At 37.8% G+C, this 19,042-nt stretch overlaps 3 protein-coding genes across 3 annotated transcripts in view; 2 read left to right on the top strand and 1 right to left on the bottom strand.

Annotated features, from left to right (window-relative positions):
* aplf (aprataxin and PNKP like factor) overlaps positions 1 to 751 on the bottom strand; it is a 33,716-nt gene extending 32,965 nt beyond the window's left edge. The window contains exon 1 of the mRNA XM_017720583.2: positions 701 to 751. The gene's annotated coding sequence lies outside the window, so the exon portion shown is untranslated. The remainder of the gene's footprint in view (positions 1 to 700) is intronic.
* On the top strand, positions 115 to 5,115 carry LOC108441189 (F-box only protein 48). The gene is made up of 3 exons (XM_017720585.1): positions 115 to 212; positions 2,716 to 3,027; positions 4,441 to 5,115. The coding sequence occupies exons 2-3, from the start codon at positions 2,737 to 2,739 to the stop codon at positions 4,600 to 4,602; spliced, it is 453 nt and encodes a 150-aa protein (XP_017576074.1). The 5' UTR covers positions 115 to 212; positions 2,716 to 2,736; the 3' UTR covers positions 4,603 to 5,115.
* A 4,367-nt stretch (positions 5,116 to 9,482) lies between these two features.
* Positions 9,483 to 16,613, top strand: LOC108441201 (tetraspanin-16-like). The gene is made up of 7 exons (XM_017720599.2): positions 9,483 to 9,551; positions 11,730 to 11,927; positions 12,301 to 12,375; positions 12,565 to 12,672; positions 12,986 to 13,141; positions 15,716 to 15,799; positions 16,342 to 16,613. Exons 1-7 carry the CDS (start codon positions 9,483 to 9,485, stop codon positions 16,399 to 16,401), a joined length of 750 nt encoding a protein of 249 aa, XP_017576088.1. The 3' UTR covers positions 16,402 to 16,613.
* The last annotated feature ends 2,429 nt before the right edge of the window (positions 16,614 to 19,042 follow it).

Below are 19,042 nucleotides of genomic sequence, written 5' to 3'. Positions count from 1 at the left end.
TAATTTTTTATTCCATATTTAAAAGTTATTGAGGTTAGTAAAATAAAATTTAATGAATAAAATGTAATTTAATACTGTTTTGCACAGGCGCGCATGCGCAGTGAGGACGGGCGTTGTAGTGACGCCGTCGTTGTAAATAAACACTCAAACGAGGCATTTAAACGGTCGGCTGTCAGGAAAGGGAGGACGCGGAGCAGAGCGGAGAAAACCGGGTAAAGCTTCTGATTTCAGATCCCCCTTCACAGCCTATCGATTCCAGGACACAGGCTTATTATACGCTGCTTTACATAAAGATAAGCAATGGTAAACGCGTGCTGTTTTTTCGCTTGTTTGCTAGCCTAGCTAAGTAGCTTATTCGCCAGCTTCTTGCTCGAATTTTAACGTTCCACCTTAAATAGTGCAGCAGTTACATGCTGGACCATTTAAGGTGGGGCGGAATTCGAAAAAGAAGCTGGTGAATAGTAAACCGACTTCAGCCTCGTTGTAAGGGACGCTGATACCGATCAGCTCTAAAAGCAGTTTTCTTCCAAATGCACGACTCAATCCGTGATGTAAATAAAGGAATGGATCAAAAACGCGTTTTACGCAGGAAAAACCCCTCAAATGTGTCGTTAAACAGCAGCTGACATCAGACATTGTGCAGCATATTCGTAACGGTTACTACAATTAATCCTATAAAGAAAGCATGTTTATGGCGTACCTGCTCCTGCTGTGTAGATACAGCTGACGGAGAAAGTGAAAGTGTAAAGACACCTCAGCACTAACAGAAGCACTGAAACCGAAAGTAAGTGGACCTGCACTGCATTGCAGCTCATAGACAGACTGTTGCGGGAGTAATTCGTGTCAAATTGGAAAGCAGTCACTACAGAGGAAAAACGTGAAATGTAATGCAGTCGGGACATTTATTTTTGCCGAATACGTCCCGAAACGAACAACAAACGCTCTATTACACTGAGTTAGCGTCGCTTTACCTCGTTACTGAAGATGTGCAGCAGCATTTGCATTTTAAAGACGCAATACTGAATCTCATGCCTGAACTGAATACAGTCCGCCTATAAATGTACAAAAGCACGTGTTCTCTGCTGCACTGAAAACGTCGTTAAATCAATGTAACGGATCTTTTACTTTTCATTCCCTGCTCTAATGCAATCTCGTGTGTGTTGCAGTTCACTGTTATGGCTGCATTACATTGATTTGTCAGTCTACTCAGGTTTTAGCAGAGCTCAGTAACAATGAAATTAATAACTGTTCTCTTTGGAGTTCATCTAATAAGCTGATTTAAAATAAAATTTAAAATAGTAAATAAAACAAGCATTGATGGTGTTTCTTTTGAGGATTGTAGGTTGTTTATTTATTTATTTATTTATTTTGCCTAATTAATTGATGGAGCTGTAAACAAAGTCGTTCAGAGTGGTTTGATGTGAAATGCTCCATTCTAGAGAAATTAATGAGTCAGAATTGTTCACAGTGGAGGTTTTGGGAACCAGATGTGCGAAGAGTTTAAGATTAAGATTAAGTGACCCTTATTAGTCCCACAACGGGGAAATTTCACCTCCGCATTTAACCCATCCGTGAAGTGAACCACCACATACACACTAGGGGGCAGTGAGCACACTTGCCCGGAGGAGTGGGCAGCCCAATCCGCAGCGCCCGGGGAGCCACTGGGGGTTAGGTGTCTTGCTCAAGAACACCTCAGTCATGTGCTGTCAGCTCTGGGGATCGAACCGGCGACCTTCCGGTCACGAGGCTGGATCCCTAACCTCCAGCCCATGACTGCCCCGAAAAAAATACTACCAGAAATGCTGCGTAGGTTTTCTGGTGATGGTCACAACAAAACCAATTTTAATGCCTTTAAAAGCTCCAAGTTGCTTATGAATATGCTGCTTGATGCCTGAGAGATTGTTTTTGGTATAAGGTTTTGGTATTGTATACTCCATTGACTGTATGGTACAGAGATTAGACACTATTTTAGCATTATGAATTTTACATGTAGAAACTCGTCAGTACATGCAGGTTCACGGGCAATTTTGGATGGTAAACAAAACGGCTATATTTGATGCCTGGTTCTATCACCATCATTGTAAAGAAATCTAAGTCAGTAAGTTTCTCTACACTGAAACATTTAGCAGAAAACCACTCTGAATGACTTTGTATACATCTTACTCATTGAATTATGCGGAACATTTAAACAATGTTTGGGATTCCTCTTTGTGCATGTGCTCCATTACTTTTTGCAACTGCTAACTTTCTAGCATGTTTCTGAACATGATGGGATTTGTGTTCAGTAACACTTTGTGCAGTACTTTTGTTTTGCTATATTCAAATGTGATTACATTATAACATTTCATTACATAGTGAGTTTATACAGTGAACTGCATTTAAATTCAATTTACATTCCGTGTCGACAGCTTCGAGCCTGCACTTCTGCAGCCCTTTTGCTCCCCTTTTTCAATGTCTAGAAATGGCAAAAATGTAAAAAGTCATTCTGCAAAAAAGGCTACACACCACATTAACTTTCAGTCAAATTCAAGCCATAATAAAATATCTTTCTGTTCTACTTACAAACACAAAAGTGGTATGAAATTGAAAATTTATAATCTGCAGAATTTCATCACTCAATGAGATACGAGTGATAAATAATTAATATTGATAGACACCATGTTTTTGTTATCACTGGTGCTGCTTTACATCAAATCTGCTTGTTTATTGAAACAGAAGCAACTGGAGAGCTGAGGGATGCTGAGAGAGCATGTCTCTAGAAGGAACAGCGACACCTGGGCTTTCTGTAAAAGATGCCCCACCCTGATCTCCCAGCAGAACTTCACAGAGACGCTTCCCACAGAGATGAGTGTGCGGATCTTCAGTGAGCTGGACCTGAGGAGCCTGTGCTGCGCCTCACTCACCTGCAAGCAATGGAACAACATTATCGAGGGCAGTGACCACCTCTGGAGGAGCCACTGTCTGAGTGTACTGGCTGTGTGTCGCAGGGAGGTGGACAGGGACAAACAGGATGGACTTTCGTGGAAGGTTGGTCACTCAGAGAGATTTGTTCAGTGAGGTGCTGTTCTCAAAGGAGCATTCAGACTGTCAAAACGTCAACACACAGAGGTAGATTAGACTTTGCAAGCAAGTGATCTGTCCTCATATACAATGACAGAGTAATAAACTAGCCAGAGGTTTATCAATTAGAGATGGACATAGTGGCCTGAACTCAAACTCAGTTAAAAGTGTTGTCACTTACTCACTAAAATAAACAACTTGAATAGAAGTCCGCCCAAAAGTATCTAGTCACTCGCTCTTATTAGTGAAATTAGCTACTTTAAGGTGCACTCATCACTTCAGGTCACCTTGCCCAGTGCCAAGCTTTGGCTAGAGGGTTATAAAGACCCCAGCTTTGGGCTGTAAAGTAGTGGAACTGCATCCTCAGGAGTGATGGAGCTCCATCCATTACTGTTGGGATGAGCTGGAGTGATCCAAAACTAATCATCCATCATCAGTACCCTCAATAATGCTCTAGGGGCTGAATTAAACCAAACCTCACAGGAATGTTCCAACATCTAGTGTAAAGCCTTTACACAAGAGTACAGGCTCTTTCTTAATAAAATTGATTATGGAAGTAGCTTTGGATAAGCAAGTATACAAACTTTGTTAATGAAGTAAAAGGTTCTGCATGTTCAGCGCTGGAATGCCTCATTTTATTGAACCTGGCAAATCAACACGCATCAGGATTTAGTGTGAATCCTCCGCTAGTAAAAACACTGTTATGGAAATTACTTTCTGTGTGTGTATATATATAAAATGCCTTGCATGTGTCTCTCTGCAATTAATGTACATTATTTAAAAAATACATTTTAGGCCAAACTGTGAACTCAGAACTATTATAAACCAATGTTTCAGGCATCAGACAATTTATTCATAAGCATTTCATGCACTAACTTTCCGTGAATGAGCTTTCAGAGACTCTTGAGATGTCTGGTTCGTATCACTACCACTTGGAACAATTTTGACTCTTAATTTTCTCTAGAACAAACCATCTCACAAGAGACCGCCCTGAATGACTTTGTTTACACATCAATCATTTAGTCATACAGACATTTAAAAAAAAATTGGTGGAATTCACATTCAAGACTAAATATGAAAGCGCTAGATGAGTGGTACAGTATATACTGAAAATTTAATCAAATATGATTTCAAGCTTAATGTAATAGAAGTCTGACATAAGTCTAAAACAAGATACTTGATGACATAGACGTGTTACTTCTTAGCAACATTGGCCTCATAGCTCCAGTGCAAAACTAAAGAAGCAAACACCAAGTATGTCCTGGCTGATCATTACATTTGGGATATGATGACATGTTATTTGTTTTTTGTTTTTTTCCAGTGAACAATTCCTCTAATGTTCTTAGCTGGAGCTCATGAGTTTGTTTGACTCTCTCCCAGGTGACTCTGGTGCGGAACTACCAGAAGGGCTGCGTGAAGAAAAGATGGTTAAAGGGCTGCTATAGCAATATCTGCTGTGCTGAGGATCTTCCACCAAACAGCATGTGTCCTTTAGACGTGGAGACATGGGGGGAGATCCTGGAGGCTGAGCTGGAGCGATAGGCCCAACAGACTTTTAGGGTGAGGGTAAAAGCCTGAAATACTGTCAGGATCCCTCCTGAGAACAATTACGCCTGAAGCACTTGCTCATTCATTTAATGTAATGACATTTTGACATTGTTAAGAACATTTTGTAATCACTGTAAGACGATGCTTGATGAATGTCACAACTGATAGCTGTTGGTGCCAGCTATGCTGTTCACCAATAGAGGACCCAGTTAATTTATTGTTATTTCCATAAGGACAATGACATGAGTCTTTTAGTCAGATAATGGAGCAATTGACGCATTGTCAGAAAATAATAATTTAATTTCTAAATAATACATTTACAAATGGAATAAGGACTGTGTCATTTTAGATTTTGTTTCTCCAATTAAGAGAATAGCCTTTTTTAAGTGCTTGATTTTAAATGTATAGTTGAGGCTTAAAAAGTGAATGTTTGTGTGCTGTTCATTTAAATCCTGGAATGTAAAGACTTTTATTTTGACATTCATTAAAACTAATATATGACCTGTATGTTAATGTATGTTCAATTTCATTTGAACAGCCACCTTATTTTTTCATGAAATCAGTGTATCAACTCTTAGTACACTCATTGCTTACTACATGGAACATGTATTGGGTATTATTACATGGAACATTGTAATTACATATGATTATTTTCTTATTGTCCTTACTTTTCACTGTTAACAGCAAAAGTTACTTCTACTTTTACTAAAGCAAAAGAGTTGTACTCTATGTAGATGTTGGGCTCAGTGTAATGGCTATAAGGAACCACTGGGGCAATCTATATACACTGTCTTGAAAGGGGAATTCCACCTTTTATTCCAAATTTCTGCATAATTCTTTTGCTGAGGTGTAAACAGTCATTCAGAGTGGTTTGAAACTTATCTTTACAGATATCTTAACAGTTATGGTGATAGGAACCATGGGTCGGGACATCTACAACACACATATAACCATTTTATTTACTGTCCAGAATGTCCAGTGAACCTACAGTGCCCTGCAAATACCTCTCCACCAAAAATGCATTTTAAAATATACATTTTATGCCATCACTTTATATCACAACTATTGTAAAGTAATGTCTCAGACTTCAGGCAGAGTGTTTCTAACCATTTCGATGAGAAATTCCCTATGAGGTCATTTTTAGACTCACTGAACTCTTGGGATGTCTGGTTCTCATCACCTGCTCTGAATACTTCTGACTTTCTAAGTTTTTTAGAGTGCCTAAAATTTCACATCAAACCCCTGAACATCTGTGTTTACAGCTGATCTATGCAGACATTTTGATGTTTTGTGACAGAAATGACTGTCTGTGAGGCCTTCAGGCAGGCTGTGCATTAACTGTGAAAGAGAAAAAAAGATGTAGCCTTGAACAACATTGCCCTTCTTGTTGAGGTACATGCATCATAGGGAATGATAGAAAATGCACACAGCTTCTTGACTGTGACACAGCTACAGCTTTCAGTAGACCTGAGTCCTGTCTCATAAAGCATGTTCAGCTAAGCCAGAGTTCCAGATTAAGTTTACAAAACCTAATAAATGCAACCGCTGTTACTCATTCTGATGATACTAGTTAACAGCTTCATTTGTTGTTCGCAATCTGATGTGCTAAATAGTACGTCAAAATAGTACACCAGCAGTAGTGCATTCATCAGCACAGTAGTACATATGTATAGTATAGCATGTGGTTTTTGATGCAGCTTGTGATTAATTCCAGAGCTCATTCATGAAACCATTCATTATGAACATCCAGTCATGTGAAACATGGAGAGGAAAAACAAAAAATACCATGAAATAGGAATAAAGCATCTAGAAAACGCATTTCCAAAAGAAAATGCAGTGACTACACAGCTTAAGCTTGTTAAAATGTAGCCAGACAGTTGCAACAGTATCCCAAATGGTTGCTAGGGTGTTGCTGGGTGGTTACTATGGTATCCCAGATGGTTGCTAATATCATGTTAGGTGGTTGCTATAGTGTCCTAAGTGGTTGTTGCTAGGTGGTTGCTATGGTATCCCAGATGGTTGCTAATATGTTGCTAGATAGTTGCTGAGGTGTCTCAAGTTGTTTGGATTGCTCCAGTGGTTTAATTGGGATTCCAGGTGGTTGCTAGGTGGTTGCTGATGGTTGCTATGATATAAGGTGTTGCAAATAGACTTGTAACATGGTGATATAAGCTGGGTGCACAAACTTTTGCCCCCCATTCATTTCTACAGGAAAAAATGTCATTTAATGATGATTGTACGAACATGTATGTCTTATCCAAAAGCTGTATGCAAACAGAACGTCCTGATCAGACCGAACATTCTGGTGTGGAATGGTATTGATATCTCGAAGTTAATGGACGAAAAAAAAGGAAGAAGAAGAAAAAGAATAAGATAAATAAAATAACAGTGCAGTCAGTAATTATAATGTCAGAGCTCAACACTATTATCACTGCTATTATGTTAATGATGCTGATTTTAGTTATAAGTCAGTCTTCATATTTTCCATAGAGAAAACCTTCTTTGGGAATGACACCTTTTACAAAATTAGGCACATCCTCGGGAAAAGAAAGTACAAACCTACACCACCTGCTGGTTGTTTTAGAAAAGCTTTGATTGGATAATCATCATAGGGGTCTTTTTGATAATATAATGATAAACACATAGGCACGTTTAAAATAACTTAAAGCGCCTCTTTGAGTCATTTTGCGACCATAAAAGCATTGTAGCTATTAATACAATTTAACAGCAAGTCATTTAATAGCTGAGACGTATTAGTGTGAAAATTAAAATAATTGAACTACAATTCCCAGCGCTTGGTTCTGGCTCCACTTCGTCTGACGTACGAACGTGATGTCATCCAACCATTAGACTTTGTAGTCCGTTGAGGGGTAAAGCTAGTTTTTCTCTTTCACAGGGAATTAAGGATTTTGGATGCTGACATTGTTGAATGTATCTGAATGATATGGGCGGCATTACTTGGTGTTGTACAGCTCTTAATGTGCATTTCATCGCTAACCTGCGTTTTGAATGCAGACAGCAGGGGGCGATCTGACCGCTTTACTTTCCTTGTGAGCTTTGCAAGTAACGTTACATACTGATATGAAATAAGACGGACGCGTCGTTCTTTTCGCATCTAATTTTTTCCCAGCGTTAGTTTTGAATCACAGTAAATCGATTTAAGCAGTGAAACGTAAACAAAACGTCATAAAAAAATATGAATTTACGTCAAAGCATGTTGTGACCAGAGAAACCGCCGTGTTCTAAGAGCTGGTGGGGAAGGTCAGCGAGTTCAGCCGGTTCGGTCCGCCGTTCACAGACAGACACAGGTGGGTAAACTAGACTAAACCAACACCCAGGAAAATAAGAGTAGCTGCTTTTACTCCTAAGAAGTGAAAGTAGCTTCAAAACATGCTTAAGTTGTTAGTAGCAACAGGTCCAAAAACTCATCAGGTGTTATTCTTCTCTTTTTTTGGAGCCTTTTGCTCGAAAATAAAAAAAAAAGGTTCACAGTGGCAGCCAAGCAGTTCAAGAGTTGAACCAAGAACCAAGAAATTTAACCCAGAAAAAGACGTAGGAACTAAAGACTAAAGTGAATGGCTGAACCTCTTTCTGCCTGAGTACAACTAAAAGTGTTATGTTAACCGAGTATCTGGAAATATTGAGTAGGTTTATTAATTTACCACAGAGTTATTGAAATAAGAAGGTAGAAATGTATGAAAAACACCAATTCATAATTTCTATGATGAAATATATCCCAAAACTAAAAGGAGAAGATCACACATTGGATGTCAAAAGTGAAATAGATTGTAAAATGTAATAAGATTTTTTTTTTAATTATAAAAATGGTTGGATAAAAAAATGATCCCAGCAAGTTAACATGTTCACACAAACGCACGTAACATCACACGAAAGGCTGAACTAAGACAAAAGCTTAAAGAAAATCATCAGGACAAAACTCTAAAGGTAGAGAGACAATGAGAGAGAGAGAGAGAACGAGAGAGAGAGAGAGAGAGAGATAGAGTGGTGGGGTGAGAGCACCTGCAGGTGTCTTCAATATTTAACACAGACTTTGTCAAAACAGTCCTATCTTTACACTGGGGGTGTCCTGTCTTACACTCAAATGGCAGTTATAGCTGCAGGTTTCGATTGCAGGAGCACACATGATCAGTTGTTTAAACTCTGACTGATTAAACGGGTGGAATCAGATGGGCTCTTCTTGTTTGGCCTTTTGAGGGTAAGATTGGACACCCCTGCTTGATGCTAATTACATGTACTGGTAGATTTGAGTTGGCTCAGAAACTAAACTAAACACAGTGCCGTTGGTGAGATTCAGTCAACAAAGACGGTGTCCATCGTGTGCATCTTAATGACATCAACAGAAGTTGCTCTGATTCAGGCTCAAGGCCTTGAACGTTCCCGAATGGGCCCTTTCAGCCAGTTACTCAATGATGGAAGTAGTTTCAACTCCTGTACCACAGGCCCCCGCCATGTCTGGTAGGCTAGATTGGAGGTGGGCATAAACAAATCCTGTTCTATATCAAAAAGATTTAGATTTGACTATGGGAGATAATCTACGTCCCTTCAGTATAAAGCTATCAAAGTGTCAGCCTATACTAAAGTATATAGAACTGAGTAAATGTAACTTACTCCTCCCTTCTGTTCACAATCCAGTGATTTCAGCTAGTGGACCATGAGCGTAACTAATATCATTTCATTTTTATTTAAGCAAATGAATTGGCAGTAAAACCCTAGCTAACTAGCTAAAAGAAGGTCGTTGCCTTGAATAAAATGAACTGTGCACATCCTTACTTCAGCATCAATAACACTGACTGGCTTTCTCTGTTCAGAACAAGACTCCTTCTCCATCAGTCTGCTGACCACAGCCACAGAGCATGGTCCGTCTGAATTCTGGGTACTTGTTTCTGAGGTACCTGATGATACTCCTCAGTTGCGTAATACTGGTAAGTAAAGTCATGAAGGCCATCTTGCTGATGACCTGCACAAAGTGGTTCCCAATAACAATGGCTGATCACCACTGATTTTCTTTTACTAAGCTATTCCAAAGCTAAAATCCCAATGCCTGTCATTCTAAAAGTCATCCTGTACAAACAGAAACGAAAAAGATGGTTGTAATTTCAATAAATGTGGACATCAAAATATCTTTAAAAACCTTTGCATTAGTGTAATCTGCCATTGCTCTGCCGTTGCAGCAGAGCATTCACTGTGTCTCCTTCACCAACTGTGTCTTTAAGAAGAGTGCAGGGAAAAGGCGTCAGGAAAAGTAGTTCCTACACAGTTTTCCTACATATTTATGTACAACAATCATGTTGTTTCAGCATTAAATACATCTTTGGTACAACATACTGATTATTAGCTAAAGAAAATCTGCAATGTTTTCATATGTGAAATCAGTTCTCAAATGGAAACGTTAAGATTAGAATATAGATACTTCAGTTTCAATCCACCCAACTCATACTAGGTTATTTAAAGCAGAAACTTTCTGCATAATTATATTATTAATACGTTGCCAAAGTCATTCAGAGTGGTGTACTGTGAAATAATCCGTTCCAAACTTACTGAGTTAGAATGGTTCGCAACATAAGAACCAGACGTCCAAAATGCTGCCAAAAGCCAAATCAGAGAAAGCTTTTATACACAATGGTTATGGATGTTACCTGATGGCTGAGACTTTGTTTTCCAATATTTTTGATATAAGATTTTGGTCTTAAGTGTATTTAACAATTCCTTCATGGTGGACAGGTACAAGGAGGGTGTTGTAAGGCAAAGCTTTTTTTGTTTGTTTTCCAGATTTATCACTATTTCACCATCATCAACATTCCATATAAAAACTCAGAAGACACGTGTAGGTTTAATGATGAATTAATGAGTTGTTTCACATCTAACCACCCTTCATAAATTAATAAATTAATTATTCAGAAAATGTTCAAAAATCAGTGGAATTTACCTTCAAGTGGTCATGTAAACAGCAAACTAGGATCTATATTATTGGATTAAAGCCATTATTGAATTTCAAGAAATCCAGAAGATCCAGAAGGTAAACAATGTAGACATAATTCAACACTAGAAGATTATGACAAGTTATAAAACAGATAGCTTTGATTGTAAAATCTAAATGGTTGAACCATATTCTGGTATCTGATATTTTATGGTAGTTACAAAATACTAAACCTTAAATGAGAATTTCGCAATTTGTTTGCTAAATATTGCAACATTTAATTCAGAAATTGACTTTAATTTGTATTAAAAGTAGCATTTCTTTCATCAAAGTTCTACCACAAATACTTCTAATACTAATTTCCATTAGCCTGTCAAAGGGAATTCCTATGTCATATTAGCATCAAGTTAACGACAATGTCCGTTCAACATTTTTTAGGAAGCTCTACCATGAACATGAATAATTACAGACCGGAGCAGACTTTTATTAAGATGTACTTACATCGTTTGTTGAAGTTCTGCAGTCTCTCCAGAACCTTTCGATTATGGTTGTATGAACTAGTGCTTGTTGTGTTCACTGATTAGCCAACGATGTCTCACGGTGCTGCAGACTTTAGTTAAACTATGTTCCAGGCCACAATAATGATCTGGTTCTTTTTCACACATGATGACATATCAAATATTATAATTGTTTAAAATAATTGGCTATTTCTGATAGAACACAGGTTTTGAAGAGCAGGAACACACACACACACACACACACACACACACACACACACACACACACACACACACACACTTTCTAAGCCGCTTCTCCCTCAGGGTCGCGGGGGGTGCTGGAGCCTTTCTCAGCGGTCATCGGGCGGAAGGCAGAGCAGGAACACTGCAGTATTAATATATAATAATTATTTTTATTATTTAAGAGCCTTTTATATTCTATCATAGATACAATATACAAATAAATGCATTTATGGACCATATATTTTACATTTTGTGTCTTTCATTTCAAGCTCGTTCTGAAGAACATCATGATATGTACAGCACAAATATAGCCATTTTATTCACTATCCAAGATGACTGGTTTAACCTGCCTTCTGAACCTTTGAGTAAAAAAGCAATTTCAGAGTGATGTAGAAAGTGACAGGAGGCTCATAAACAGGCTGTGCTTTGCCGTCATGGTCTAGATCAGCGGATTAGTCCTGTTCTGCCTGGGGATCTGGATCAAATATGGTGCTGCATCCTTCATCGAGGTGATGGGCTCGTTTACCAGTCAGCTGCTGACCAGCAGCTACATCTGCATGGGAGTAGGTGGAGCTCTATGTCTGCTCGGCATGATAGGCTGTAGCGGAGCCTGGACCCAAAACCGCTGGCTCATCTTACTGGTGAGAGGGAGACATTCATTCATTCATGCATGCATTTATCCATGTGTCCGTTTATTAATTCATTCACCAACTAATTTATCAAAAACACTCAAACTTATTCATCCAAAGCCACATCTAGTCACATAATCTATTTATAAATGCATTTACTGATGATCAGAACTCTTACATTTATTTAAGCAAACCACATCTCTAATGTATAAATAATTAACCAATTAATTAATTAATTAATTAATTCATTCATTCATTCATTGGCTAACTGATTTTTCAAATCCATCTGATGTTATTGATGTAAAATCATTAATAATTCATTCATTAATCAGTACATCAGTTTGGCTGTTCATCCACTTTTCACATCACTCTCTTCTTTCTACAGTACTTCTTCATTGTGTCTATGATGTTCATCGGGCAGATTGTGGGCACCATTGTGGTCATACTTTACAAAGATGTGGTGAGCAAATCCCATCATGCCTTTTTCACTACTTAAACAACTGTAGGCCCACATAACAAAATCACAACACTGCATTAATTTTTTCCAAACAGAGAGGCCAACTTTACACACCACACTCTTCACAATGTACACTGTGAACGTAAGGCAAGACCTGCATTAGTGCTGCTGTTAAATTCATCCTGCTTCCAGGTGACCTCTATGATTCGAGAGGCCAGTAAGGAGTCGCTGATGACTGCGTATATGGGGCCTGCAGCCACTGACCCCATCTCTAGAGCCTGGAACAGCATCATGATCGAAGTAAGACCTGCCCATTGACGTTAGCACTTTAGTATGAATACTAAAGCAATGATTTTGCTGCAGTGGTTTGACATAGCACCACAAAGCTTGACATCCTAACAGCAGCAGAACATTTTTTGGTGCAATATAGAACCATCTTTGAAAAGATTCTATATAGAACCATATAGAACACATGCTCCATCAGTCTAAAGAACCATTTCACTATGCAAAGAACCCTTCAAGAACCATCTTTTTAAAGAGTGTACTTAAGTGATGGTTTTGGTTTGAGTACTAATGCGGTAATGTCCATTTTTATTTTTTGTTGGTGTTGCAGTATAAATGCTGTGGGTTTGAGAATTCCACCGACGACTTCAAGAGCTCCATATTCGGCATCAACACTGGCCTTCTGTACCCAAAGACCTGCTGCGTGGATATGAATTCACCAGAATGCAATGGACTGGACACTACACCTAGCCTGATCCATCAGCAGGTACTAATTTTAGAGAGAGATGGTTGATATCTAGGTTATTTTTATTCATTCAAAAGTTTGGGATCATTTGTCAATTTATATACGATAATAACTTATGCAATGTGAACATTGTAGGTAATAGGTATCATAAACTAGACACCTAAATATATTTAGTTTTTTTCAATATTATAAATATTTTAGAAGTTTTTTTAAATGATAAATAATATATTTTAATGATCTATTTACAATCATTTGTGTCAAGTTATCTTCTCTGAGTGTTTTCTAGTACAAGACATTCTGGACATTAATTTTATTAGAACTTTATTTTATATGTTTTTTTAATTAGAACATCATCCTGGATATTCATTTAAACATGAACTTCATTCTGATTATGAATTTTATTGCAACTTTGTTCTGGATATTAAGTGTATTAGAACATCATTCTGAATATTCTTTTTATAAGCACTTTTTTCTGATAGTAATTTTATTAGAATTTCTTCATGGATATTGAATTTGTCAGCATTTCATTCCAGATATTCATTTTCTACAAACTTCATTCTGGATGTTTATTTTAATAGAACTTTTTAGACTGCTTTCTCTGTCTTTTTAGAAATATCTATAGAAATATCTATAAATATCTATATCCATAATATCTGTCTATCATTCTGGACTAGATCTAATATTTCCAACAATTATTTAAATTGTTATTGAGCTATTATTGAATTTAAGTATCTGAGCTTGCACAGGACGGTCATATGAGAATCATATTACACGTTTTTCTGCAATAAAGTTAGTTTTATATTCTTAAATTCATTGACTACAAACTTTAAAATGATAACGTGCATGTATTCTTTGTGAGATTCTATTGCGGTGGTGTATATTAGGACGTTTTCACACTTGGGCTGTTTCATTGTCTGAAGTCGTGGTTTCCTGTGCATATGTGAACACTGGTCTCAGTTGGGTTGTAGTTCGTTTTGTGGTTCGATTGTTTTGTGCATTGTGAAAACAAAACAGCCTCAGTCCACTTTTGCTTTATGGTGAAGACCTCAAAGCTCACCGTACACACAGCTACAGTCTTCCAGCATTTCAACAGGTGAAAACAGACCACCAAGGATAATTTAGAAGGTTCTACTTTGGATAAAAGCTGCTCGTGATCTGCGACAAGACAACAGCCCTGACATATTAAAGCGAAAAGATGCAAGAGCCTGCATGATTTAACCGTTGTTGGGGAAGATTTAATAAAACATTCCCTGATTAATAATCAATAAACTAAATATTGGCTAACTAGAGCAATTGGAGCTCTCCTAAAAAGGTAACATTGGGGAGTAGGCTATAGACTGCATGCATTTGGAATTTCATTTCTAAAGGGGAAGAACTCAGATGACAATACAAATTATAGCTGAAGTGAACTCCTGAACTTATGTGGAGAAGTTCTGTAAGATGGTTCTATAAGGATGGAACAGCCTGGTGTGGCTGTTTTTTAAAAAAGGACATCATATGCGTTTGGGTTTAAGGGTTACCAAAAAAAGGTGTAACATTTGGATTTGATGGGGACTAAAAAGGTGTGGAGTTGTGTAAAAAAAGATGCCTCGAGATGGTATTTGCATTGAGGTTGCCCAAGAGCCGTCTTGCCACTTGAAGCTCAATAAAGAGAAGACCTTTTCCTTCCTTCCACAAGAACTCACTGGCTGAAGTCTTTGTATTCTTTTTTATTCTTTTTTATCCTGTTTCACTTTTAAGTTGATATTCTTTGATTCTTTTCATTCTTTTTAGAGAAGTTAGACTACCGACAGTTATTATGACGATAGCATAGAACATATTAGAGATACTTGTAAATGCCTAGACCCTGGGCAAAAGGGACAGCTCTTGGTTGCGATGCCATGTTAAAGGCTCATGGTGGGTAACCACTGAACTCTGAATGAAAGAAAATTCACCACTGTGCTTTCAAATACACAACTTCATTACAGACATTGATTTTCAGTGGGTGGAGCTCAATAATAAGCACAGCCGAAAAACTGATCCAACTGTTGCTGACACGCAGGGTCATTTTTCCAGTTTTATACAATGCAGTTAGGCCAGTCGTTTCAGCGTGGCCAATAGGAGTTTAGCAGTTGGTTCCCTTCCAGGCTTATTTTAATAAAACTCAGTCAAGGTCATTTAAAAAGAACTATATGTGAAAAGGGGCGGCACGGTGGCGTGGTGGGTAGCGCTGTCGCCTCGCAGCGAGGAGGGCCTGGGTTCGATTCCCTGGCCGGGCGGCCAAGGTCCTCTCTGTGTGGAGTTTGCATGTTCTCCCCGTGTCTGCGTGGGTTTCCTCCGGGTTCTCCGGTTTCCTCCCACAGTCCAAAGACATGCAGTCAGGCCAATTGGGTGTGCTAAATTACCCCTAGGTTTGAGTGTGTGAGTGACTGTCTGTGTCTGTCTGTCTGCCCTGTGATGGACTGGCGACCTGTCCAGGGTGTATCCTGCCTTCCGCCCGAAGACTGCTGGGATAGGCTCCAGCATCCCCCCGCGACCCTGACGGAGAAGCGGCTTAGAAAATGGATGGATGGATGGATATATGTGAAAAGCTTAAGCTCTGTTTCTGTTCCTCAGAGCTGCATGGAGAAGCTGATTGAGACGATTATGGATAAGAGTGTGATCATCAGTGCCATTGCAGCCACTGTGTGTATCATGCAGGTATGAACCCAGCTTAGCACACAAATTTACTCTCTTTAATTTACTTGTTTGTTTCATCTCAAACTCATGAATCAAACTGATGAGGCTGATTAAAGCAATGCGTAACTTTTTACACAACTTGAAAAATGCTTCACGTTTTAAGTCAGAATGCCCCTTTTAGCCAACACTGTGACTTTAGATTATATTAATGAATATTTATTGGCATCTTGTGCTATTCAAATGTTATTAACATCATGTGCTATTCTAATGTTATTAAATGTTATTATTATTAAAGTGAAAACAAAAGTTGATAAAGCAAGAGTCTTGTTACAAAAATGATAACAGGACATTGAAGTCATAATTAATCTTTCAGTACTTTCTCTTTTGATACTTAAGTACATTTGAAGGCAAACACTGTTGTACTTTTACTCAAGTGGAGTTCTAAAGGGAGGAACTTCTACTTTTACTGGAGTAATATTTTACCTTGGGTATCTCAAGTGCATGATTTGTGTACTTTGTCCACCGCTGTTCATTGTAGAATGATTAATGGTTCTGCTTTGCAGTTGGCCTCCATGATCGTTTCCGTGGTGCTGTTTGTGAGACTCGGAGCTGTTCTTTGCTGAAGCAGAAACCCTTCACACACCATTCACAACCTTACAACAACAAATAAAACACTTCACATAGAAAAACTTGGTAATTTTTTTTTATTAAAAGTGAGTTATGGACACTCTTTCATGAGATGTCAGTTCAGTTACTCCTTCTCCCTTTATGACGTACATTTATAAAACTGTGAGTGTCTGTGAAATCAATGTCTCATCACTGAAAATACTGTAAAATATTGTGATTTTAGCAGTGAATGTACAAATATATAAAGTGTTTAATTTAGTTTTATAATATACATGCATTTCTTAATTTTCTACAAAAATAAACTAAGACAAGACAAACACTTTTCCCTCAGTATTTTTTTTTTTTGCAAAATACTTATTGATTAAAGTATAATTGGAATAATATTTTGTTGCTTCCAACTTCTGTCGGCTCATAAAGACTTTCCCTATTGTAACACACCTACGTCACCTCATAAAGATCTTGATAATCACTCCACATGTAGCATGTCCAGAATTAATTAGTGAATTCAGCTGCTTTAAAGTCACCCGTCACTGACACAAGTGTTCAGTTGTGCAGATTGTATAATCTCCATAGAAAAACATTAATCAATGGAATATGATGCTCTGGAATAGCTGGACATGAACCTAAGGTCACCATGGCCAATGACAAATGGGCAGCTGGAGGGGTATAAATCTCCCCACCACTGGACTGTGGAGCAGTGGAACTGTGTTCTCTGGACTGAAGGGGCTCCATCCAACATCACTACCTGACCTCTCTAACGCTCTTGTGTCAAATCCTCACAGCAATGTTCCATCATCTTGTGTAAAGCCTTCTCAGAAGAGTATAGACAGTTACTGCAGCAAAGGGGGATGAACTTCCTATTAATACATTGGATGAGTTGGTGTCTTCAAACTTTTACTCTTAGTACAAAGTTTATATTGATGCGTTTGAGCCGTGAAAAACCCAGACTGTGTAACACTGTGGCCATCCTGAACTGGAGTCCATCCCTACATCATCTCTTTGTAGAGCTGGGTATTGTTCCAAATTTTCTATACCTATTCCTTGAATTTTGATAGTGAATCTGGATGGTAATTTTCAGGTACCAGAAAAGTAGGTCTGGCAGGAAAGATTATATTTACTGCTTGCAACAGATTACAGAGCAATTAAGAAGCAGCATAGCTAATAAGATGCATGTGGAACACAGTTTAGACAGCCAATCAGCGCTCTAGACTTTGGAACAAGCATGTCTATTGGCTCAGTGATGCCAATAACTGTGACTGCTTCATGATTAAATGGCACAGAATTTTTCAATACTGGGTAGTACTGAGGTAATTCTGTAATTCACTATAAAATTATTGAATTTCAGTACCCAGCCCTGGGTCTTGGGTGTTTCTCAGGAACCAGAATACAAAAGAAAGATTAGAAATTAGAAGATTTCTAATTAGAAAAACAAAAGAAAGTTGCAAGAACATGAGACACCCTATGAGAGTCTGAGATGTGCTGTGTACTAGCTGTTGTGCAATAGTCCAGGCCCACGTTCAGTAAGACATCTTAAGCAATACAGTCTCATTTGGTGCTCTTAAGCAGTACTAAAGGATAGTGAATCAAAGATTCTCCATTGAAATGAAGATTTAATGTAGGACTAGACTTAATCCTTGTACAGGACTTGACCATATCAGACGTTAAACAGTTTTTGAAACTTGCAAAATTGCAAGATTATAGACATATGACATCTAATTCAAAAGTTTTGGTGCTCTGGTCACTGTACATGCTTTGTTAAAAAATAGGTCTGCGGAGAACACACTTCATATTTTAATGCTCAGTTAGTGTTTATTTTAACATACTAGAAGAAAATAAAACAAAATGTGGCCTCTACAAAAGTTAAGGCACATTTTAAGCTTTTATTTTTTCCAGTATTTTAAACTTTAAAATTAAATGTTATGAAATTTATATGATAAGGATATTATAAAGATATATAAGAAGGTATTTGTTATAAAAATATTTGAATTTGTTCCCTGTAGAGGGTGTATTAACTTATTCTCAGTTAACACAACTTGCAATTTGAGTGGTATTGAAACTTTTGCATAAACACATTGCATGTTTTTTTGTTTATTTATGTGCTTAGTGGAATAAATAAAACATCTTTTTGTGACACAACTTGCACTGGTCACATTTTATATTTACATTTTTTCTCAATAAGGTAAATTCAGCAAATAAACAGTAATTGTGCATTACAATGTGCAGAAGTGTGTTCTCTGTAGAGGTTGTTTTACCTTAATTTCACTTAACATCAACACAACATGTCATTTTACCAGGGGAGCTCAAACCTTTGCATGCAGCTATATTACAGATTACCAAATTATAAAATGGTTTCTACAGATATGTTTTATATAACTGTTAATAAAGTAAATTATACTGAGTAAACTATTTTAAACTTCGTGAGACATTACATCCCAGTTAGTTATGGGACTACTTGTTCTTGTTGGCAAGTCACCAGCAGATGCATTCTCGTTATTCAAGGAGAATCAAGGTCATTTATAGTTGTTATAACTGTTCTCAGTACCTAACATTCTTGAATATTGGAATGCAGGAACGTATATTGAGAAACATCCTTTGTCCTGCTTCACAACCAAACATCAAAAATTACTTAGTCTCTCC

The sequence above is a fragment of the Pygocentrus nattereri genome, chromosome 12, assembly GCF_015220715.1.
Source record: "Pygocentrus nattereri isolate fPygNat1 chromosome 12, fPygNat1.pri, whole genome shotgun sequence".
NCBI lineage: Eukaryota > Metazoa > Chordata > Actinopteri > Characiformes > Serrasalmidae > Pygocentrus > Pygocentrus nattereri.
The sequence above is the reverse complement of the archived record's forward strand: the minus strand, read 5'-3'. Positions and strand labels throughout refer to the sequence as shown.